This window comes from Melanerpes formicivorus, unplaced genomic scaffold, assembly GCF_026170545.1.
Source record: "Melanerpes formicivorus ecotype bairdi unplaced genomic scaffold, bMelFor1.0.p_v2 SCAF_58, whole genome shotgun sequence".
NCBI lineage: Eukaryota > Metazoa > Chordata > Aves > Piciformes > Picidae > Melanerpes > Melanerpes formicivorus.
Genome location: NW_027142410.1, coordinates 3,486,253 through 3,511,387, shown reverse-complemented (window position 1 = coordinate 3,511,387; position 25,135 = coordinate 3,486,253). Strand labels below are relative to the sequence as shown.

Here is a 25,135-nt window from a genome sequence, read left to right as displayed (position 1 = left end):
CATAGGTCTCATACAAAATGCATAAGGACAGGAGGGACTGAAACCCCATTTTTCACACGAGTTGGAGAAACTTAGATTACAAAGAGACTTGGCTCTTAGCTCTTCTCTGTAGACGCGAGACTGGAAAGTGACAACTAGATTTTAACAGAAAGGCTTTGTGTTCTTCCCAGAGAGAGCTGGTAGGCATTGGAATGTGCTGCCCAGGGAGGTGATGGAGTCACCATCCCTGGAGGTGTTCAAGAGGGGACTGGACGTGGCACTTGGTGCCATGGTTTAGTCATGAGGTCTGTGCTGACAGGTTGGACTTGATGATCTTTGAGGTCTCTTCCAACCTTGGTGATTCTGTGAATAAAGACAGAAATATGTACCTGTTATGGTTCCCCCCACAAACATTTATCAACAAATTTAGTCCTGCAAATCCATGTGTTCTGTAGAGAGAAACTTTGAAAATGTCCCTCTTGTAGCAACTTATTCACATCAGCAGCAAAACCTGCTGCTCAGAGCTTCTGCCACAAGTGCTGCGTCAGAGCATATACCTTCATTCTCTTTCCACCGATGACTGAAGAGCAAAGAAGAGGCAGACAGCACTCTTATGCAGTGCCCTAGGGATCAAGGAATTCCAAGATAGAGCCTGTCAGAAACCATCAGGCACATTATCCTAGCTGATCTTTTTTATCCCAGTGGGCTGCTTCACAGCTAGGTCATCCACAGCAGCTGCAGCCGCTTCATACTGAACATGTCGCTCAGTGCAGTCATGTACAGAATGTCTTTTTCTTTCCAGAGCAGAAGACACCTTAATCTTAAGGAATCTTAAGACTATTTGAGGAACAAAGACAATACTATTTTTGCAATTGGCCATAAGATTACATGAGAGTGAATACCAACTTTTTAGAGAAGAACCTGAAAGTATTGTTATCTCCCAAAGGCTACTGATTGCTTAAAACAACAGAACTAACACTAAAACTCCCAATAACCAACATTCCTCCCCCAGCACAGTCTTACTGACACATTCTAATGAATGTCTCCATCTCTCAGAAGGGGAATGTGGTACAATCTGTCAAAGCCCTATGGACCTTCCTATGACTATTTTTGCTGTTTGTATTACACAGTATCACAGTATTGCCAAGGTTGGAAGAGACCTCGAGGATCATCGAGTCCAACCTGTCACCACAGACCTCATGACTAGACCACAGCACCAAGTGCCACGTCCAGTCCCCTCTTGAACACCTCCAGGGATGGTGACTCCACCACCTAAGTGGGCATCACATTCCAATGACAAATGACTCGCTCAGTGAAGAACTTTCTCCTCACCTTGAGTCTAAACCTCCCCTGGTGCAGCCTGAGACTGTGTCCTCTTGTTCTGATGCTGGTTGCTAGAGAGAAGAGACCAACCCCTTCCTGGCTACAACCACCTTTCAGGTAGTTGTAGACAGCAATGAGGTCTCCCCTGAGCTGCTTCTTCTCCAGGCTAAACAATCCCAGCTCCCTCAGCCTCTTCTCACAGGGCTGTGCTCAAGGCCTCTCCCCAGCCTTGTTGCCCTTCTCTGGACACGTTCAAGTGTCTCAATGTCCTTCCTAAACTGAGGGGCCCAGAACTGGACACAGCACTCAAGGTGTGGCCTAACCAATGCAGAGTACAGGGGCACAATGACTTCCCTGCTCCTGCTGGCCACACTATTCCTAATGCAGGCCAGGATGCCATTGGCCTTCTTGGCCACCTGGGCACACTGCTGGCTCATGTTTAGGCAGCTATCAATCAGTACCCACAGGTCCCTCTCTGCCTGGCTGCTCTCCAGCCACTCTGACCCCAGTCTGTAGCTCTGCATGGGGTTAGTGTGACCAAAGTGCAGCACCCAGCACTTGGACTCGTTAAATGCCATCCCATTGGACTCTGCCCATCTGTCCAGTCGGTCGAGGTCCCTCTGCAGAGCCTTTCTACCCTCTAACTGACCAACATCTGCTCCTAACTTGGTGTCATCTGCAAACTTGCTGATGACTGACTCAATCCCCTCATCCAGATCATCAATGAAGATGTTAAAGAGGATGGGGCCCAGCACTGATCCCTGGGGGGATAGTACAAAGTACAATAGTACAAAGCACAGAGAGGATGTTCTACAACGCTGGATGCTATAAAGTACATGCAGTACAGTATCACTGTTAGTCTTGAAGAGCTTACACTACCCTTGCAAACATGACAGAACAAGTTACTGTGAAAAGGGGAAAAAAGGAGAGCAGATGACAGCAAGATAATGGCAATGATAAGGGGGAAAAGGTAAAAAGAAAGTAATTGATGGCTCTAAGGCAGCTCTAAGAATCTCTCCTCTTTACATGTAGATAATTCAGCTTGTTTCCAGCTGCCAATTAAGATTGTCTTCAGTGAGTGGCTTAATTCTCATGGGCATCCCATCTGTCCTGTTGCTGGGCCTTCCTCTCTGCCCTTCCCCCTGCAGGGGTAACTGAGACTATTTTGAAGAGGAGGAGATTGTTTACAGATTTATTTAGGCAATGTTGTATAGCAGTACAGGACTGGAACAAGGCAGAAGTTTTTCTAACACTGAAGCCTGTGTCACTGCTATTGCCAGAGAAACCCAAGAGAACAGTATCATATTTGTCCCTAAGGAATGAATTGAAGAAATTGTTCCAGCCAAGCCAGACAGCAAGAGAAAATGAGGTACTTATTGCTATAAGTTGATCCTTCTCACCTTGATAACATCTTGCTGTTCAAGGCTCTCAAAGTACATAGCACTGGCAGCCCTGTTACTCTGAACAAAGCACCTGTTCCTCGGTGTAAAACAGGGCTCTACACATTGCAGACCTTGGTATTTTGAACTGCCAGGCATATGACAGATCTCAAAGCAGTATCTGACCCCCCACACACATAGATTACAGACACCTCCTCAATTATTATCAAACTGTCACACAAGATTCAGCAGGGGCACTTCAATTTACAGCCAGAAGAAACAATTCTTTACAGAAAAAGGGGATTTCACACATCAGTTTGTAGAGCTGAGTGGAAGCATTGCTGCCATCTGCAAGCTGAAAAACATTATGTCTTTCTGAATCATGGTCCAGTTTGCAGGCAGTTGGGGAGATATTATGCCAACAAACAAAAAACAACCACCAAAAAACCCCAGAATCCCCCCCCCAAACCCCTAAAAACCAAAGCCACCACCCCCCAACCAACCAACCAAAAAACCATGGAGGAATTGCTTTAGGAGAAGGACAAAGAACACAGACAAAAGAATGCTTTTTCAGTTCACTTGTGTTTGGTTCACCAAATAAAACTCTAAAAGTGATAGGAAGAAGAGCTTCCTGTCCAGGGTAAGTTATCACTGGCTAATATTTCAGAGCTTTCCAAAGAGTCCTCAACAGAGCAGCGCTGGAAAGAAAGTTTCAAGCAAAGGGTTAGCTCAGAAGAAAAGCAAACATTATGAATAGGAAGTTGCTTGGTCAATATTTTGGGGTTTTTTTTTTTGCTTCCTCTTCCAGCTGAAGTGAAAAAAAGAAGCCACACAGACCCCCTTGAAGATCCCAGTATAAAGTAGGATACTATGCACATTCCCTCTGCATGATCAAATCCATTAGCGTGGGGGCCCTGCTTTCCTTCAGTACAGGAAAGATCAAGAAAACAGAATGATAAATAATGTATAGGAGGAGCTCGTCCCTTTAAGACATACTGGCACAGAAGCTGGGCTGGGAGAAATGCAGCAGCATTAGTGTGTAATTACACAGAGGGCTTTCAAGAGATTTTATGGAGATTCAAATGCAGAGCAGAGATTTCCCGGGTTCATAATGAACGATTACCAGTAGCATTTCACCATATCTATAAAATCAAGACTGGTCCTGAGAGAGGCATAATTTCACTCACGGATTAATTGGCAGAAGGGTGATTGATCTCTATCCCTCTAACAGTCAGGAATGAGTCAGATGAAAAGAGCCTCAAGGTACTCCCAAGATTGAAAGCAGATGTCCACATGATTGGGATAAACGAACAATGGGATATAGTGGGACAAAAAAAATATCCCTGAAGACTAAAGAGATTCTGGAAGGAGAACTGCAGAGAGGAAGGTCAGCCCGCTGCAATCAGCAGCCCTGATGCTAGGCTGTTGATAGCAGTGAAGTACACAGCCCCTTTTCATTTCCTAGAAACAACCAGAAACACTCAGTGGCTGTGGGATCCATCCAGAGCAACATAACCACATAGTTTTTAGCTTTGAAATTTCACTCAGGTAAGCTAAGCCTCAGCAAAATTTTCTTAATTACCCCTAAAAACAGTTGTTGTAACTGGCACAAAGGTTTGAAGTGAGTCATGGTGAGGTGAGCCATGATTCCTCGTCAGCAAAAGAGGTCGACTGAGCACCACTCTATTGAAAAATGTGCCTTCTGAGAAGAGTTTGGAGAATATCATAGAATCATAGACTCAATGAGGTTGGAAAAGACCTCAGAGATCACCAAGTCCAACCTATCACCCAACACCTCATGACTACTAAACCATAGCACCAAGTGCCACGTCCAATCCTTTTTTGAACACCTCCAGGGACAGTGACTCCATCACCTCCCCAGGCAGCACATTCCAATGGCCAATCTCTCTCTCTATGAAGAACTGCTTCCTAACATCCAGCCTAAACCTCCCCTGGCACAGCTTGAGGCTGTGTCCTCTTGTTCTGGTGCTGCTTGCCTGGGAGAAGACACCAGCCCCCACCTGGCTACAACCTCCCTTCAGGCAGTTGTAGACAGCAAGAAGGTCACCCCTGAGCCTCCTCTTCTCCAGGCTAAGCAACCCCAGCTCCCTCAGCCCCTCTTCATAGAGCTTGTGTTCCAAACCCCTTCCCTGCTTTGTTGCCCTTCTTAGGACATGTTCCAGCAAGTCAACATCTTTCCTAAGCTGAGGGGCCCAGAACTGGACACAGGACTCAAGGTGTGCCCTAACCAGAGCAGTGTACAGGGGCAGAATGACCTCCCTGCTCCTGCTGGCCACACTGTTCCTGATACAGGCCAGGATGTCATTGCCCTAGAACAGAATAAACAGAATATAATAGAACTAACCAGGTTGGAAGAGACCTTCAAGATCATTGAGTCTAACCTATCATCCAACACTATCTAATTAACTAAACCATGGCGCCAAGTACCCCATCAAGTCTCTTCCTAAACACCTCCAGTGATGGTGACTCCACCACCTCCCTGGGCAGCACATTCCAATGGCCAATAACTCTTCCTATGAAGAATTTCTTCCTAACATCCAGCCTAAAGCTCCCCTGGCACGGCTTGAGACTATGTCGAAGCTGACTGTAGAGAAAACACAATGTGGAAAACTGGACACCCTAATACCAAGTCCCTTCATCTTGAATAACTGCAGCATGTTCAAGAGGTCCAGAATAATCTGGAACAAGAAAAACACTGGGAGACTGCACACAAACCTTCTAGACAAATTATCTTTCAGTTCAAAGATACTGAAATTGAAGAAAAAAAGAATCAAGACCAAGTTTATCTGCTGGCAGATCTGCACAGCCTTCAAATCACAGCCTGAACAGATGTTGATAGTTGCATGGATGAACAGAAATCTACTGGGCAGTGAGGGCTCACCACTAAGCCCTGGGAATTGGACTCTATGATGTTTTCACAACAGGAAAAATCTGTATTCTGAATCCCCTTACACCCATACTGCCAACCATTTATTCTCCACTCTAAATCAAGCATCTCACATTTCGAATCTTAAACAGTTTCACAGCTCTCAAAATTACCAAGCCTGTTTATGCTTTGGTACAGGGACAGTTTGGCTTGCAAAACTCCAGGCATACTATGTATTTTAAAACCCAAACAAATAACAACAAGAAACACATCAACAACAACAACAAAAAGAAAGTCTAGATCCATATTGCTCATTAAAAAAAACATTTAAAAGATGTTCAAGACACCTGAAGCCCTACAGAACACTCACAATTAACAAGGGGCCACTGCAGAAATTCACGTCTTAGTCTGAAAATAAATAGGGAAAGGATGATCTCCAGAATGCAAATCAGAGGACTGTGCTCCACAGTGACACTTTGGCTTGTTATAATGATCTTGAATGACTATTTATTCTTTCAAAGGTAGAAGAAGAATAGGAAGTGAAAAGAGGATGACCATCATGTCTCGATGAATCACAGGATCACCAAGCTTGGAAGAGACCTCAAAGATAACCAAGTCCAACCTGTCCACAGACCTCATGACTAACCCATGGCACCAAATGCCATGTCCAAACTCCTCTTGAACACCTCCAGGGATGGTGACTCCACCACCTCCCTGGGCAGCTGTCATGGTTTGGGAGACCAATTCTCCCACCACGGACAAAAATAACGACTCAGACAAACGGATTGCAAAAAAATGGTGGAAAGTTTAAATGGAAAACCAAAAAACCAACAATGAAAGTTTTACAGAGAACCACAAGCACCGTGACAAAAGAGAGAGATCCCAGAACATACCCAAGAACATCCCATCCCCACCTGGGGGTACACCCAAAACCCGCCCAGGGCTCTTTCTTCCCTGCCCCCCCTCAACCCTGGGCAGGCCCAAGGGAGGCAGCTCATGCCATTTTACCTGGGCAGCAGGGGGCGCAAAATGAGGAAGTAGGGACCCTGTGTGGATGTTTTATAGAGGAGCAGAGAATTATGGATTAAATACCTGGTTTGCTGTGACCAGCCTAAACCACCAGCCTAAACCACCCAGCCTAAACCACCACAGCAGCACATTCCAATGGCTAATGACTCTCTCAGTGAAGAACTTTCTCCTCACCTCCAGCCTAAACTTGCCCTGGTGCAGCTTGAGACTGTGTCCTCTTGTTCTGGTGCTGGTTGCCTGGGAGAAGAGACCAACTCCCCTTTAGGTAGTTGTAGACAGCAATATGATCTCCCTGTGCCTCCTCTTCTCCAGGCTAAACAACCCCAGCTCCCTCAGCCTCTCCTCGTAGGGCTTGTGCTCAAGGCCTCTCACCAGAAGAAACACTATAGAGAAGCAATGTCAGTATTGGAGCCACCTTGCCTTCAGCTTTGGTAAAGAAATCCTGCTGGTGGGTGGAGGTCATTGCAAGCATGCTCGCTCTCTTAAGCTTTTATTTGCTGACTATTTGTTCAGCTGACTAATGTCAGTATTACTTTCTGTAGGAACTCACCTCTATCAGAGGGAGGACCATGACTCCCATGTCAAGTGCACAGCTTGTACCTTCATTTGACACCAGTACTTAACTCTCACTGACTAATTCTCTGCAGTCCTTGTTTAACAGTGACCCCTGCAACTTGCCCAGAACATGGAAGTATCTGGTTCATTGGTTTGAATATTAATAGTTTCATTCCTGATCTGATGTATTTTTTTTTTTCATTTTGGTAGTCTTAAAACCATTCTGAAAGTTTAAGCTGCTTTATAAACAACAACAAATATCGATTGCCTTATAAAATCCATGCAGTACCAAGTATTATCTTCTAAAAGAGATTTCTGAGGTCTCATAAAGTCAGTATTAATTTTATTTAGATTAAGCTACAGAGAAAAGTTAGCAGTAAAACTAAACAGCCTTGCTATACTGTTTGATTCTTCCAGTAAAATTGCCTGTGGTGGGTTGAAGTTCCCCCCTGACGTTAACTTTGCCAGACCAACTCAGTTAGAAGGAAATGAAGCTGTATTTACAAGCAAAATCTACACTCTACAAAGGAATGCAATGAGTATGTACAAAATACACAATAGTTACAATATTATACAGATACTAACAATTAATAAACAGCACAAGGACCCCTCTGGCCAAGGACCAGGGGAAGCTACTAGCTTCTCCCTCCCTGCCTCACTCACCCTGCTGTACGAAAGGGACAAGAGAAAGGAGCAAAGAAGTTAGGCTTAGCCCAAGCCAGCTGATAAGCAGGTTATCTCTCCCAAGCAAAGCAAATCAGCCAGAGATCAGAAGAGAAGAGTAAAGGGGAGAGAACTGTTATGGTACAGCTCCTCTTATTCGAGACATTTACCCAATGACTTTGTTTAGAAAGGGTGGATTGTGGTGGGTTCAGGCTATGCCTTTAAAATTCAGTTACAGATTTCAAGCAGAAAAGTAGAAAAATATAAATAAATCACTATTGGGTGAAAAAAGGAAAACAAAAGATTATGATGATGATGATGATGATTATGATTATTATTATTATTACTGTTTTGCACATGTCTTCCAGATTTTGCAACATGGAGGATTCACACCAAGTGGAAGTACTTTGCTGAGAGCAAAAGAGATAACACAGTACCAAGAAATCATGTTTTCTTGTTACAATGACATCTACTTAGAAGATCTGTTATACATACAGATGGCCTTTATCTTTCCTCCTCTGCCAAGATGGTCAAAAACCATACTAGTTTGGAAATGCTTATTACTCTACCTCAAAAATCAGAAAAAAAAACCCAAAACAACAAAAAAAGGCACTTCAGGAATTCATTTCCCCTCAGACTTACTGCATTGTTTATCTATTTACCTAAAATACTCATTTACCACTGACAATCTCAGTTGTTTGAAAGTTGAAAATGGGAGTGGGGCAAGAAAACAAAATACATGTTGTCACAGAATCACAGCATCACGGAATGATAGGGGTTGGAAGGGACCTATGTTCAAGTTTGTGCCACCCACTACCTCTTGTTCTGTCTCTGGGTAGCACTAAAAAGACTGGCCCCATGCTCCTGACACCCTCCCTTCAAGTATTTATAGGCATTGTTAAGATTCCCTCTTAATCTGCTCTAGGCTCAAAAGGCTCAAGTCCTTCAACCTTTTGTCATGTCCTAGTCTCACAATCATCTTCATAGTCCTTTGCTGTACCCCCTTGAGCAGTTCCCTGTCTTTTTTCAACTGGGGAGCCCAGAACTGGACACAGTATTCTACATGAGGCCTCACCAGGGCCTGGTAGAAGGGCAGGAGAACTTCCCTTAACCTGCTTGCCACACTCATCTTGATGCATCTCTGGACACCATTTCTTGGTCACATTGCTGGCTCATGGTCATCCCACTGTCCACCAGGACTCACAGATCTTTTGCACAAAGCTACTTTCCAGCAGGTCAGCACCCAACTTGTACTGATGCACAGAGTTATTCCTCCCCAGGTGCAGGAACCAACACTTGCCCTTGTTTAACTTCATGAGGTTCCCCTCTGCCCAACTCTCCAGCTTGTCCAGGTCATGCTGGATGGCAGCACAGCCTTCTGGTGTGTCAGCCACTCTTCCCAGTATTGTGTCAACAGCAAACTTGCTGAGGTACACTCTATGCCTTCATCTAGGTCACTGATGAACAATCAGTCAAACTAGCAAGTTAGACCTCATCTGGAGATTAGATAGATACTGATTTGCAGGAAAAGACAGACAGAAAGACAGACAGAAAGAAGCCCCAAACAAAAACCAAAAATAAGAGCTTGAAACTGTGGCCAGCTGAGGAAGAAAGCTACTCCTATGCCTTGAGATCCTCTTCCACTGCTGTAGCACCAAGATTGTTGTGAAATATTCTGTTCACTGATTTGCATCAGAAGATTGCAGGAAAGGTAGCAAGCAAGGAAAGATCTTCAAATGTGCATCAAAAAGAGAGAAACATATTACCATTGCAAGCATGTGCATGACCACAGATCTGTAATCAATCTCACCAAAACAGTTCCAGACACTGTGCAAAGCATCAAGTTGGTAAAAACATAATCAGCTAAGTCAACATTAACACTGCTGAAGACCAGCACATAGTTTCTCCCCTCCTTTCCACACCAAAAAAAAAACCCTAAACCTTTCCAAATTAGTAGGAAGATATTATCTGTGCTAATTATTTTGTTAATTATTGAAGGACTGATGGAAGTTCTAAGGAGGAAGAGGCATTCTTATAGGACAACAATTGCACAAGGAGACAAGAAAGTTCCTTTTTCTGGATGTGAATTTGAAGAATGAATGCTGCCGATCGAGAAGCAATCTCTGCTTTTGATAGTAGAACTCCTGATCAAGGCAAGCCAAATTTGGGGTTCTATATGCTTTTAAAAAGCTCTGTTCCCTAAAGTGACTGCTTCACATGAATGTTTGTGACAGAAGTACTGAACTGTATGAAACCCATGCACATACCCAAAACATGCTCAGGCAGCCCTTAGCTAACCCAGCGAAATCCAGCATTCACAACATAATCAGCATGTGCCTAGCTCCATTCTCCATGTACCCTGCTTGTTTCCAAAAGCCCTCCCTCAGGCTGGCCCTTTTGGCAGCATCCTGATGTACTTACTATTCAGTGAAGAACCTGGCAATGCCATACTGACTAATATCTTCTCTGTTCTCCAGCAGCTGGCTCACTGCATCCTCCATGTACGTGAGAACATGTCTTTGAGCTGCAAATAAAAGACAGTAAGAGACAGAAATCAGAATACAAGGGGCCTGCAAAGTCCAAAGCCAGGCCAGCCTAGTTGTATGCCTTACACAAGCTGACAAACATATGCTCCCTCAGAGAGCAGAGGTTTCATTCATTCAGATATGCATAGAAAAATTCTGACGTAAATCTTGACCAGCTTTCTTTCCTGCCTGCACAAAATTAGTCACTAACAGTGCTAATCCTTCTTTAAAATCCCTTCTGGTTCCAGAAGGGAAGGATAGAGGTGGAGAGGTTGTGAGACTTCTTCATTGAAAAATACTTATTTAAGAGGAGCTCCTCTTTCATAATCATCTTTCCTATACAGATTGCCAAAGCTCTACAAATGGGGCTGCTGCAGAGCTTTAGCTGTTCCCTGCCCTTGCCTCCTCACCAAAGCCAAGTAGCTCTACAGTTGTTCTGTGAGGTTTTTTTCCCCTAAAGGTACAAATAAAAGTACATCTATTTCTGTACAAGCATCAGTGAACACTCTTGGAGTGGCAGGTAGGGAAGAGGTCTCAATGCCAAGAGAGAGGTATATTATTCAACCGTCAGTTTCACCTAACTGCCTAAACTATACATCAGGAAATTTCACAGGCGGTGGATCCGCCAGTAGCCAACCACGGACTCCTAAGTAAAGATAGTTCAGTGCAACACAAACCATCTCGCTGCTTCTACAGGGGGCAGACTCTGTACATAGCAAGCACTTGCCAGGGAGGAAGCAGCATGGATTTGCCACGGAGCCCCTTTGATGTTTTTGGCTAGAAACCAAGTTGGAGCAACAAAGAGCATAGCGGGGGTGATGCGCCAGCTACTAAGCAGTAGACTTTCCAAATCTACAAGTTCAACAATCAGAAGACATGTCACAACGAACCCAGGAAAATCATTCCTAACCTGGAAAGCACACAAGCCCTGTTCCCAAAGCACACACCTCCATCCTAAACACGTATGCTACTGCGCCTTTGCAAGTAGTGTCGTGTCCTAAAAAGAGCAGGAGAAAACCCCGAGGGCATATAGGAAAGGCAAGAGCTGCTCTTGTTCCTCGCCGATCTGCTTCAGACTTGGCAGCGTCAGCCCCGCACCAGCAACTGGCCAACCTCAGACCCACATCGACATTCTTCAGACCCTTTAAATTTGTGCTTAATATCCTGGTAAGCATCAGGCCCGTGCCACTTGATACACAGCATGGCAGTGCCTTTCATCTCAGTGTGAGGCAGGTGGACTTCAAGAGAAGCCCGGAAATGATTATTCCCAGTGGATACGGCGATTAAAAGTATGTATGAACATTGATTGCTATCAGGGGATTTCTCTGCCTAAAACACTTTTCAGGACAATGGTAAAATTGGTTAAGTACACCCTGGAAAATACCTTGCAGCTGATAGCAAAATGGTGAGCCAAAGGTTCAAAGATATTATCTGGTACTAAAAGATAGAGGGCGTAGCTTAATTTAATTATTTTAATGCAAAGGAATAGATTTAATTTATGGGAGTGATTAAAGAAAAATAGTTCTGCGCACCTGTGGCCCCCGAGGGAGGAATGAGGTTCTGCAGCTCAGCCATAGGCTCGGAATAACAGCAACTGGGTAAGTTTATTTCAGCCCATTCTTCTGCCCTCTTCATTATGCAGCCCATCTTATACTCTGCAACTCTCTTCCCAGGCCCCTCTTGAGCTGACAGCAGGAGCACATTAAGCCAGGCACTAGCAGACAGACTTCCACTCAGCCTGCAATAAACTTCTGCTCAACTACAAAACAATTCTCAAAGCTTTGTGGGAAGTAGATACTGCTTTCATAGAATAGCCCCTATCAATGAAACATATTTTTGCTATTTTGCTTCTTTAAAGTCATTAACCTCTCCCCTGAAAGCCTATGGGAGTAGACAGATACGGTCCCAGAGTGCTACACAGCACAGCGTGGCTGACCTCTATACCAAATACCTCCAAATGTGTTCCTGAAGAATAAACTAACTTTCAACACAATTTCAGACATTCCTGTCACCATTTAAAAGGTGTACAAACATATCAGGGCCATTACAGAAATGCTGTTTTACTGTATTCAGCAAAGTTTTTTTGTTGCATGGCCTAAAGATTCTGCCAAAGAACCTTTCTCCCTGCTTCCCAAAAGGTAGGTAGAGGTGTGGGGGAGGGAAGGAATTGGCAAGCCAAGGAACTGAGAGAAAATAACACTTGCAATCTCCTTGAGAAGTCTCTTTCCTTAGCTCTTGGGCTGCTCTGCTGTTTTCCAGGTAGCTCAGCTCCCACTGCCAAACCAAATTCTAGCCCTGGCTTCCTGTTTGCTGGCTGCCCAGTTCCACGGAATGGTACAAGAAGGGAGTTTTATAACCCAATCAATCCTACCCTACACAGAAAAGTCATAGAATAAAATTTAATTTGTAGGCAGGTTCTAGCAGGCCAGAGAGGCAACAAAGTGCCAGGAGTCTGGTTATAGCAAAATAGTAGTTCCATAATTTATACAAATGGTACTTTCCATAACAAACACTGGAACCATACTGGAACATTTACTACATATGCAAGCAGAGTTAAAAGTCTGTGGAGTCCTGTGCAAAACAAATGAGATGATTCATACATTTTAATAGGTTTCTTGAAAATTCAGGGAGGTAATCATGTATTGGTATACATGTTGCTCATATTACTCCAATGTGAGTCTCAAAAACAAGGCAGCAAGCCCCAATCAGAATGTAAACCGAATACATTCATGCAAATGTGTTATTACAGCTTGCTGTCTTCACTCCTTTTTCTTTCCAATAGAATTCCAGTATACTGCCACTTCCACACAGAAGGGAGGTTATTGTGCCCCTGTACACTGCACTGGTTAGGCCACACCTTGAGTCCTGTGTCCAGTTCTGGGCCCCTCAGTTTAGGAAGGATGTTGACTTACTGGAATGAGTCCAGAGAAGGGCAACAAACTTGGTGAGGGGTTTGGAATACAAGCCCTATGAGAAGAGACAGAGGGAGCTGGGGTTGCTTGGCCTGGAGAGGAGGAGACTCAGGGGTGACCTTATTGCTCTCTACAACTACCTGAAGGGAGGTTGTAGACAGGCGGATGTTGGTCTCTTCTCCCAGGCAGCCAGTACCAGAACAAGAGGACACAGTCTCAGGCTGCACCAGGGGATGTTTAGGTTGGATGTTAGGAAGAAGTTCTATACAGAGAGAGTGATTGCCCATTGGAATGGGCTGTCTGGGGAGGTGGTGGAGTCACCATCACTGGAGGTGTTCAGGAGGAGACTTGATGGGGTGCTTGGTGCCATGGTTTAGTTGTTCAGGTGGGTTGGATTGGTTGATGGGTTGGACACGATGATCTTGAAGGTCTCGTCCAACCTGGTTTATTCTGTTCTATTCTATTATCCTATTCTAAAACAGGTCATCATCCTCAGCATTTATTTGTTTATGGCTTATTGCAACAAAGGGTCTGCTCTTTACTCACACTAAACTTTCCAGTGCCACCCATTTTTGCTCAACTCTTCCCTTAAATCCCACACAGCTGTCCCAAACAGTAAGTGTGCCTGCCACACTCACTTGGTAGGTGCTACTCTTTGGTGTCAGATTTAAGAGTTACCAGCTTTCACAGAAAGATCTGACACAGTAAGTTCACAGAGGAGTCTTTGGGCAGCCCATGACCTGATGTTAAGTAGATAAATTTGCACAGAACATCTTCATCCTTATCACCAAACCACTAACAGTGATGTTACACTTTGAGACTCTGTGCAGTCAGCAGCGGTATGCACAGTGCAGCTCCTCCAAAGCTGGCTACTGTGGCTCTTAGAAGGGCCTCTGATGAAATCCCACCACGTTCACATGCTCACATCCTACCACCACTCATATGCCCAATTTTTGAAGTGAATTTTGGAATTAATGCTCTTTTGCCTCAACCAGATCTGGCTCAGTGGTGGCTGTTCAATTCAAACATGACCAGAACACCATATGTATCTCTGGCCAGCCTGATCTAGTGTGGGGTGTCCCTGTCCCTGGCAGGGGGGTTGGAACTAGATGATCCTTGTGGTCCCTTCCAACCCTGAATGATACTATGATCTCCTCTACTTTGCAAGCAAAAGGCAAACCAAGGATTGTATCTACAGTGTCTCTATCACTACAAACGATTACCACAACTAATTACATTTAGCCATAACTGCAGCAAATTGTCATGCATGTGTATGTAAACCAGGAAAAATAGTCCTTGTATTAGCCACTGAGTTTCAGACTTTTTACAAGAAGAAACAATGCATTAATTCATGGGTTTGATTAGAGATGTTGTAACTACAAGCACTGATACTTGAAAAATCTTGAAGGAAAAGGAAAAAATAATGCAAATACCACCACTGCATAAACAGAATACATGCACTGTAAGCAGAAATTGGGAAAGAAGGAAACAGATCTTTCAGTAATGATATTGCATATATGTAGCAATTTTTATCATCAGCACTGCTCAGGAACAGAGAAGATGGAGACTTTGGAAGTGCCACAGGACTGTTTGTGTCAGTTATGTGATACCTACTGCAGCATCTATTTGCAATAGATGCCAACAAGCCAAACTCATGAGGCTCAACAAGACCAAGGGCAGGGTCCTGCATCTGGGTTGAGGCAATCCCAGGCACAAATCCAGGCTGGGCAGTGACTGGCTGGAAAGCAGCCCTGAGGAAAGAGACTTGGGGGTGCTGGTGGACAAGAAGCTCAACATGAGCTCTCAGTGTGCACTTGCAGCCTGCAAAGCCAATCAGATCCTGGGCTGCATCAGGAGAAGTGTGGCCAACAGGTCAAGGGAGGTGATTCTCCCCCTCTACTCAGCCCTGGTGAGACCCCACCTGGAGTACTGCTTCCAGTTCTGGAGCCCCTATTACAAGAGGGATCTGGAGGTGCTGGAAGGTGTCCAGAGAAGGGCCATGAGGATGATCAGAGGGCTGGAGCACCTCTCCTATGAGGACAGACTGAAGGAGTTGGGGCTGTTCAGTCTGGAGAAGAGAAGGCTCCGAGGTGACCTCATTGTGGCCTTCCAGTATCTGAAGGGGGCCTAGAGGAAGGCTGGGGAGGGACTTCTCAGGATCTCAGGTAGTGATAGGACTAGGGGGAATGGAATGAAGCTGGAGGTGGGGAGATTCAGGCTGGATGTGAGGAGGAGGTTCTTCCCCATGAGAGTGGTGAAGCCCTGGAATGGGTTGTCCAGGGAGGTGGTCGAGGCCCTGTCCCTGGAGGTGTTTAAGCCCAGGCTGGATGAGGCTCTGTCCAGGCTGATCTAGTGTGGGGTGTCCCTGCCCATGGCAGGGGGATTGGAACTAGCTGATCCTTGTGGTCCCTTCCAACCCTGACTGATACTATGATACTATGAATATAATCATCTGAACCATACTACTTTTGCACCTGAGTTTCCCAGTTTTAGGACTTGGATGCCTCTCCCTAATGCTACACTGATCAGAAGCTTCTCTTTCTGACCAGTTTGCCTTTTCTAAAGGCAGAGAAGAAAAACTGAAGATCAGTATATCAGCACACTTCCCAAGAACTGATGCAGCCTGTCATACTTCAAAGGAACAGCAAACATGGGATGGCCAAAAGAGGGAGTAAAAATAGCAGCAGATGCTGCAAAGGAAGACAAAAGTGTGCCAAAGAACCTGGGGGTGGGGGGAAAGTTTGATTGGGATAAATGGTATCAGGTAGTAAACATTTATCACATACCTTGTTCAAAGAAGTGTAGAGTCCTACAGTACAGGCCTTTATTATTAAATCAGCTTAACTCTTCACAGCTCTTCTGGAATGTGAACTGTCTACCAAAACAATTTGTATTGTATGCACATAAGAAGGGCTTTGGTTGGGTTTTTTTTTTTTTTGGTGGCTGGTTCATTCCTGGCATAACTGAAGATGTTGAAAAATTAGGAGTGGGAATTCCTGGATAATAAGAGCAGCTTTTATTCACTATTTGCCTTCTCCTCAACTGAAGTGCTGAAAAAACACAGTATTTGATACAATTAACATTATGGTGCATTTCAGTTATCAGCAGCTCATGAGCATAACAAGCTCCAGAATATTTGGAATATTTCTGGCATTTTTTTAATGCCTGAAAGCATATAAAGTAAGAGCTAAAGAGCCTTTCAGAATGTATTCTAACTTGGAGCTTAACTAATGACACTACTGTATTACACACACTGCAAAGACACATTCACAATACCATAAAATCAATTTCATGCAAGTAAGAATGATGCTAGAGGAGAATTAGTAAGGATACAGACTGCAAGAACAAAATCACATCAACTCTGAAAGTTTCTCCAGCATTAGTGGTCTTACAGGATGCTCCTTTTAATCTTTTCAGATACCATGAGGGATTTACTCTCTTCAGATATCACCAAGGAATGGCCTGAGCAAAATAAATATGTGAACAAAACAATCAGCCTAACAGCTAAATCACTCTACAGCTATATCATAGTATCGCAGTATCACTAAGGTTGGAAGAGACCTCAAAGATCATCAAGTCCAACCTGTCACCACAGACCTCATGACTAAACCAAGTGCCACGTCCAATCCCCTCTTGAACACCTCCAGGGACGGTGACTCCACCACCTCCCTGGGCAGCACATTCCAATGTCGAATGACTCTCTCAGTGAAGAACTTTCTCCTCACCTCCAGCCTAAACTTCCCCTGGCACAGCTTGAGACTGTGTCCTCTTGTTCTGGTGCTGTTTGCCTGGGAGAAGAGACCAACCCCAGCATGGCTACAACCACCTTTTGGGCAGTTGTAGAAAGCAACCGAGCCTCCTCTTCTCCAGGCTAAACAACCCCAGCTCCCTCAGCCTCTCCTCACAGGGCTGTGCTCAAGGCCTCTCACCAACCTTGTTGCCCTTCTCTGGACACCTTCAAGTGTCTCAATGTCCTTCCTAAACTGAGGGGCCCAGAACTGGACACAGCACTCAAAGTGTGGCCTAACCAATGCAGAGTCCAGGGGCACAATGACTTCCCTGCTCCTGCTGGCCACATTATTCCTAATGCAGGCCAGGATGCCATTGGCCTTCTTGGCCACCTGGGCACACTGCTGGCTCATGTTTAGGCAGCTGTCAATCAGCATCCCCAGGTCCCTCTCTGTTTGGGAGCTCTCCAGCCACTCTGATCCCAGCCTGTAGCTCTGCATGGGGTTAGTGTGACCAAAGTGCAGCACCTGGCAATTGGACTTGTTGAATGCCATCCCATTGGACTCTGCTCATCTGTCCAGTCAGTCGAGGTCCCTCTGCAGAGCCCTTCCACCCTCTAACTGACCAACATCTGCTCCCAACTTGGTGTCATCTGCAAATTTGCTGATGACTGACTCAATCCCCTCATCCAGATCATCAATGAAGATATTAAAGAGGATGGGGCCCAGCACTGATCCCTGGGGGACGCCACTGGTGACTGGCTGCCAGCTGGATGTAGCAGCATTCACCACCACTCTCTGTAGTTTCTTCTAGCTTTGCAGTTTCATAGTGTAATTTCCTAGTGCCCCTAAAATTTGGTATTTTTTTTAAGGGCAGAACATGTAATGATGTACAAGCACACCAGAGCTAACACCATGATGCGAGACATGTGCTGTTACTCAGGAACACATGCTACAGAACAGACAACATCACTGTATTTTATTTCCTGTGTTCACAGTTGCAAAACCACTTTCAACAACAACAACAACAACTGTTTATTAATTGTAATGTGTAGTGAATGTAAACTTGACCATAACTGAAATTTTGTTTCAATTAATTAGCATATTAATCACAAAGCATGACATTGTTCTCTTTCAGTTTGCACACACACAGACGTTCCAGCTCCTTATAATGCATTAGGTGGCTTAATGGTTCACTCTTCACTCACAGAAGGACTGTGAACCCTGGAACTCTACCTAGGCCAGGATCAGATTTCACCTGTTACCTTCAAAGTTGAGGTGGAAGTCTGGGGATGAAACTTTCATCTTCTGGAGAAAATAGCACACTGAGTCTAACAAGACCCAAAATTAACAGGTCCAGAGAAGGGCCATGAGGATGATCAGAGGGCTGAAGCACCTCTCCTATGAGGACAGACTGAAGGAGTTGGGGCTGTTCAGTCTGGAGAAGAGAAGGCTCCCAGGTGACCTCATTGTGGCCTTCCAGTATCTGAAGGGGGCCTACAGGAAGGCTGGGGAGGGACTTCTCAGGATCTCAGGTAGTGATAGGACTAGGGGGAATGGAATGAAGCTGGAGGTGGGGAGATTCAGGCTGGATGTGAGGAGGAGGTTCTTCACCATGAGAGTGGTGAAGCCCTGGAATGGGTTGTCCAGGGAGGTGGTCGAGGCCCCGTCCCTGGAAGTGTTTAAGCGCATGCTGGATGAGGCTCTGGCCAGGCTGATGTAGTGTGGGGTGTCCCTGCCCATGGCAGGGGGGTAGGAACTAGTTGATCCTTGTGGTCCCTTCCAACCCTGAATGATACTATGATACTATGAAATCTACAAGCAAATTCTTTTGTATCAGTGAGGAATGAATTAATCTTCTGTATTACAGTTCTCCTATCTGTACAAGCATGAAATAAAAAAAAAGAGCATGAAATAAAAAAACCCAAAACTAAATTAAAAGGCATTCTCTTGTTTAGACCACAAGCTCCTTCAGCTTAACACATACCTAGACTGAGAAGATGCAGCTTCAGCTCAGCTGCCTGGATAACAACCTGGATTTTCCAACTTGGTATTTTTCTTAAGACTGTCCAGAAGAAGGGTAAGCCCTAGGCATCTGCAGAGTCTTTACACAACTGATGCTCTCTGACAGGAGGTTCTGCAAATGCACCAATAACATGAATCTTTCTAATTATGATGCCCAAGGCCTCTTACGAGAGAGGAGAGGAAACACAAACCATGTTTCTGGCACTCAATAACCCCATGCTTTACTGATAAGCCACTTCCCTAAGAGAGTAGTTGTGTTCTTAGATGATTTATACTGGCAAAGGAAGAAGAGGAAGCACATCTTCAAGCTGGGGAGTAGAATCCAGAGAAAAACCAAAGTTCAGAAATTTGCAATACTCTTCTGCTTCTTCTCCATAACAGAAAAGAGGGGGACAGAGAATGGGATACAATTTGAAGCTTCAGAAGACAGCTGCGTGAGCAGAACAATACACTAAGTGCTTCATTGCCTGCTATAAATAACTGAGCAATCACCAGTTATTAAACCATAATGAGGAAGGCATGGAAAAGCATCCCAAATAGGCCTCATTTTGCCTACTGTAGTTCCAGTCCCATCCATCAAATGAGAAATACGTTTTCATCACTCTCCCTGAACACTAAATATTGTTTACTCAGTGAAAATGATGGTTTAAAAAGTCCTGCTCATTAGGTTATCTTCACTGTAGCCTTTCTGCCAACTCTGCCAACTTCTTCCCTACTCACTGAGTATCAGTCATCTCTTTTCCTTCTACTTACTGTCTCACAATTGCTGTAGCATAAAACATTGCCCTGATTTTCATTTTCCAGGAACTCTGCTGTACCAAAGCTTTGCAATTGTGTGGTTTTTTTAATCTTAAGTGAATGCTTAATTCTCCCCCTGTTCACTTCTGCTTTGTTTCCTTCTTAGCATCCAAGCTGAACACAAAAGAATCATTTCAAATAGGAAAGAAAAAAGTAATGCAGCAAGTAATGTCATTTTGGCCACTTACTTTATTTGTGTATCTGGGGTTTTTTTCATACTGAAAAAGGAAAAGGGAGAAAAGAGATTGGGTGAAGCTTACCCATTCCAGGTCAGGACAGACATTGCCATCAGATCTGGGAGACTCAGAGAATAACTTATGTGGCAGCCTCAGGCAACAGAACTTCAGAATGAAATTACAGAAAGTGAAACTTACCACAATTGCTTACAATCCCACATCAGACAACTATATTAACAAGACTTTGAGGCACACAGTGGAATAAATCCAAAGAATGGTGATTTCAGAGTGCCAGGTCAACAGAGAAAACATAAAAGCATCTTATGAGAACATGTTGGGAGGTGTGTTTATTTGGGGGGGGGGGGGGGGGGAGGGTGTTGTGTTTTGGGGGTGGCTTATTTGTTTGGGGTTTAACTACTTAGCTCCTGTCAATACAGAATTCATTCCATAAGATTTGTGAGCAAGTTGCAAAGATTTGTGGTAAGTTACAAAGTCTCACAAAGACAAAAGCAATGTTATTGGTAGTTTTCACAGCTAATAACAATACCATCATGTTGCAGACACTTTTCCCCTCCTAACAGACAACAGATACTGCAACCTAAACAGAAGGACATACGATGTGACAAACAGCACAGGCCCTTATATAACTTACTGCTCAACCTGACATGCTCACACCTGTCTTCTGCTGACCCCAATGTCAGAATATTTTTGTAGGTTTCATGAAATGGAAAGGGAATGGTACAGAGATAAGAGAGACATACTTTAAGAGCGTTGACAGAGCTGCTTGCACACCTCTTACATTTCTCAGCTTCAGATGTGAAACAGACAACTAGTTTATTCTTACAACTGAAGAGTTTTTAGTCTGCTTCCTAGATTGTTTTGAGTGATTCAATCCTTACTGACAAGTTTCACACCAGTAAAAGTGTCTATTTCATTACAAATAATTAAATGAACCCAAACCCAAATTGGCTCATTTAAAAAAAAAAAAAAGACATTTTGCAAGTTTCAGCCTAGAGCAACTCTGGAAAAGATATGAGTCTCCCTATTAATGTGTAGGTTGAAAATGCTGATATAGCATGATAGAGTAGCACAAAACCAAAGGGTGTATCTACATGGCACACTGCAATACTGTTCTCAAATACCTGAACTAGCTCCAGAATTGAAATCAGCAATAGGAAGTTTAACAAAGTGAATCTCCTGAGAATTATGCCTAAGAGAGCTCTAACTAAACTCTCATTTCTGCCTTGAATTTCCTTAACAGAGAACAGCATTGCAGTCACGGAGGTATGGAGAAGGTACCTTAACAGCAGCCTCGGAGCAAAAGCACAAAGAGGCTGTTCCAAGATGAAGGAAATCACACTTTTGCTTTAATACTTTAGCAGTATGATATGTGAAATAACAATTAAATCCCTCCTCATTGACACTATTGCTAGGCTAAGCAAACTAAAGTCTTTTAGTCTCCCTCCTGCAAGACAAAACCGTTTACTGGAAACCAGCAGCGGTTTTCTAGTCTTGGTCTATTTTGACTTACCAGAAATAGCAGTATCATAGTGTAACAAGCAGCACAAACCAATCCACACCATTTCTGACCTCTCCTTTGCAAGAAAGCAGTAGATTATGTATACCTTTATAACAGTTATTACCAGACAGCCTCTTGGCCTAAAAAATAAAGGCTGAAGAGTTTAATCTCAAAAACAAACCTTTAGAATAAACCTTTATTAGAATAAACCAAACCAGGTTGGAAGAGACCTTCAAGATCATCGTGTCCAACCCATCAACCAATCCAACCCACCCAAACAGCTAACCCCTGGCACCAAGCACCCCATCAAGTCTCCTTCTGAACACCTCCAATGACGGCGACTCCACCACCTCCCCAGGCAGCCCATTCCAATGGGCAATCACTCTCTCTGTATAGAACTTCTTCCTAACATCCAACCTGATAAATAATGTCTTGAACACATGGCAAATGCTCACTATTGGCAATTCATCTCCTCTTCAGCTATTAAATAAAACCATACTGACTTTGTTCCATCCTAATTGTTTTTATTTGACACAGTAACACCTAATCACTTTGCTCCTCAGCTTTCTGGAACGTTAACCAGCAACACAAACTGCTAGAGCCAGCCTAAAAGGATGTAGTCTGTATGGGAGCAGCTGCTTTAGAAGCTGAAAGATTTCCGTTTTATGTGGGAAATATGACCAACATTATCTTATTTTGGAAGAAAACCTGACACACTGTATTCCAACATAAGAACTGCACTCCTCCCCGGGGTGGGAAAGGAGCATAAAACAAGGCGGCTCGCACACATCTGTGAGCACAACAAATGAGGTTACGGTCGCCATCGAGCGGCTTGATGCTGCTTGCTGCTACTCACACCGTGCAAGAGACAGGGGAGGAGGCAGCAGCTCACCTCCCTCAGGCCGGTGCATTCACGCAGACCATCAGGGCATCAGAAAAGAGCTCCCTGCGCCCGACAGAGTCTCGCAGCCCTCCCACCTCAGTGGAGGAGCCGGAGAAGCAGCGCCCGACAACGCCCACCCACAACCCCCCGGTGCTGCCCCTTCCCCACTCAAGAAGGCAAACATTGAGGCCCGGTCCGGTCCGACCCAACCCAGGCCAGCTAGGGGCAAGCCCCAGGTCCTGAGGCCGCTCGTCCCTGTCCCCGGCAAGGCCAGGCCAGGCCGCAGCTCCCTCAACAGCCACCAAGACCTCCCCATGCCAGACCACAGCACTCCCAGGGCGTGGGGCCCTCGGGGCTATGACCCGCCGCGCCGCGCCGCTCCTCACCCAGGTACTCGAGCCCCGGCAGCGAAAGCCGTTCGGGACTCAGCATCCTGCCACAGCCGCTTCCTCCCAGCTTCCGTCCGTTTCCAAGGCGCCCGACGCTCCCAGCGCTGAGAGGCTGGCGCTGCTCGGCCGCTCGGCCCGGCTGGGAACACGCCCCCGCGGTGCCAGGGTTCCGTGCCCAAGCCCGCGCAGGCAGGCGCGCTGCTGGCGCCAGCCCCCGCCCCACTCCCACCCGAGCGCGGCCAGCGCGGCCCGCCGCAGCCAGCCCGGTCGGAACGCACAGGTCAGGGGCTGGGACGCCATGGGCGACCTGGTGGGAAGGGGTCTGTGGAGTAGCGTGGTGACATGGCGGCCTGACTTGGAGGAAGGGGCTGTGGTCAACAGAGTGGTGGGCGATAGCCTGGGCAGCAGGCTCTGGGGCCGAGGGCCACCTCCGGGGGAGAAGAGCTAGTGAAAGGATGAGCCACAGTGAAACCCGACGTGCGTGTGACATCGTCATGGTTAGATTTAGATGACAGCCCTGTGAGAAGAGGCTGAGGGAGCTGGGCTTGTTTAGCCTGGAGAAGAGGAGGCTCAGGGGAGAGCTCATTGCTCTCTACAACTACCTGAAGGGAGGTTGTAGACAGGAGGGCGTTGGTCTCTTTTCCCAGGCAATCAGCACCAGAACAAGAGGACACAGTCTCAGACTGCACCAGGGGAGGTTTGGGCTGGAGGTGAGGAGAAAGTTCTACCCAGAAAGAGTAATTGGCCATTGGAATGTGCTGCCCAGGGAGGTGGTGGAGTCACCGTCCCTGGAGGTGTTCAAGAAGGGATTGGATGTGGCACTTGGTGCCATGGTTTAGTAGTCTTGAGGTGTTGGGTGACAGGTTGGACTTGATGATCTTTGAGGTATTTTCCAACCTTATTGATTCTATGATTCTAAGGTGCCTAATGCTGGGGGCTGTTGGGACTCCAGCTGTGTGGGAAAGAGCTGAATTTGGAGGTGAATGGTAATGTTAATGACGGACACTGTAGCACCCTTGTGCCAGGGAGCAGAGACTGAACAGGGTGATGAAGGTGGTCACAGAATAACAGAATGATAGAGGTTGGAAGGGACCTCTGAAGATCATTTAGTCCATCTCCTGTGTTAACACAGCTACCCTAGATGACATTGTGCAGGAGCATGGCCAGGTGGGTTTTGAAAGGCTCCAGAGTAGACTCTACAAGCTCTGTGGGCAGCCTGTTCCAGTGCTCCATCACCCTCAAAGTAACACAGTTTTCCTTATATATAAGTGAAATCTCCTGTGGTCTCTTTTGTACCTCTTGCCCCTTGGCCTAGCACTGAGCATCACTGAAAACAACCAAGTCCTATCCTCATGAACTCCACCCATTAGATAGTTATAAACACTGATAAGGTCCTCTCTCAGTCCTCTCTTTGCCAGGCTCCAGAGCCCATGGTCTCTCAGCCTCTGCTCCTCTAATTTGCTGCAGTCCTCTAATGATCTTTGTGGCCCTGTCAGTTTGTGCACAGAGGCAGATGGGACCCTCAAGTTAAGAAGGACATTGAGACTCTTGAACATGTCCAGAGAGGGGCAATGAGGCTGGGGAGAGGTCTGGAGCACAAGCCCTGTGAGGAGAGGCTGAGGGAGCTGGGATTGTTTAGCCTGGAGAAGAAGAGGCTCAGGGGAGACCTTATTGCTGTCTCAAACTACCTGAAGGGAGGTTGTAGCCAGGTGGGGTTTGGTCTCTTCTCCCAGGCAATCAGCACCAGAACAAGAGGACACATCCTCAAGCTGCACCAGGGGAAGTTTAGTTTCAAGGTGAGAAGAAAGTTCTTCCCAGGGAGAGTTGTTAGCCATTGGAATGTGCTGCCCAGGGAGGTGGTGAAGTCCCCATCCCTGGAGGCGTTCAAGAAGGGATTGGATGTGGCACTTGGTGCCATAGTTTAGTAGTCATGAGGTGTTGGGTGACAGGTTGGACTTGATGATCTTTGAGGTCTTTTCCAACCTTATGGATTCTGTGATTCTATGAATCTGTATCTTCAGATGGCTAGCAGCATGCCTGCTGGGCTCCTTTCCCCTATAAACTGATAAGGAATTATTTGATAGTTTCTTGCCTCACCATTCCAAAAAATCCCCTCGCAGGATTTAATCCTGGCAGCTAAAAAACAAACCAGAAAAAAGAAGAGAAAAGGACTGGAAGGGTTTTCTATGTTTTTACTGACAAATGCAAAACAGCCAGAAATTAAATAAACCACATTTTCAGGGTCACCTGAACTGGCTGTCCCTCCCCACTAGTATGGCTTTTGCTCTGCATCCCCAGCATAATATACAAGATTTAGCAGTGACCTTGGTCTGCATACCATTCCTTGGCACTAACTAGAAATATC

At 45.4% G+C, this 25,135-nt stretch overlaps 1 protein-coding gene across 2 annotated transcripts in view; it reads right to left on the bottom strand.

Annotated features, from left to right (window-relative positions):
• The window catches only part of CSTPP1 (centriolar satellite-associated tubulin polyglutamylase complex regulator 1), a 116,472-nt gene extending 93,610 nt beyond the window's left edge, over nt 1-22,862 (bottom strand). Inside the window, exons 1-2 of one of the 2 annotated variants that reach the window (XM_068161544.1) lie at nt 22,768-22,862; nt 10,237-10,339 (exon numbers count right to left, since the gene is read on the bottom strand). In XM_068161544.1, coding sequence (XP_068017645.1) covers nt 10,237-10,339; nt 22,768-22,813 — 149 coding nt within the window. In that variant the 5' untranslated portion in view covers nt 22,814-22,862. Of the gene's footprint in view, nt 1-10,236; nt 10,340-10,750; nt 10,828-22,767 lie in introns of those variants that run through there. The other variant, XM_068161545.1, reaches the window with a different exon arrangement.
• Nucleotides 22,863-25,135: the final 2,273 nt, after the last annotated feature.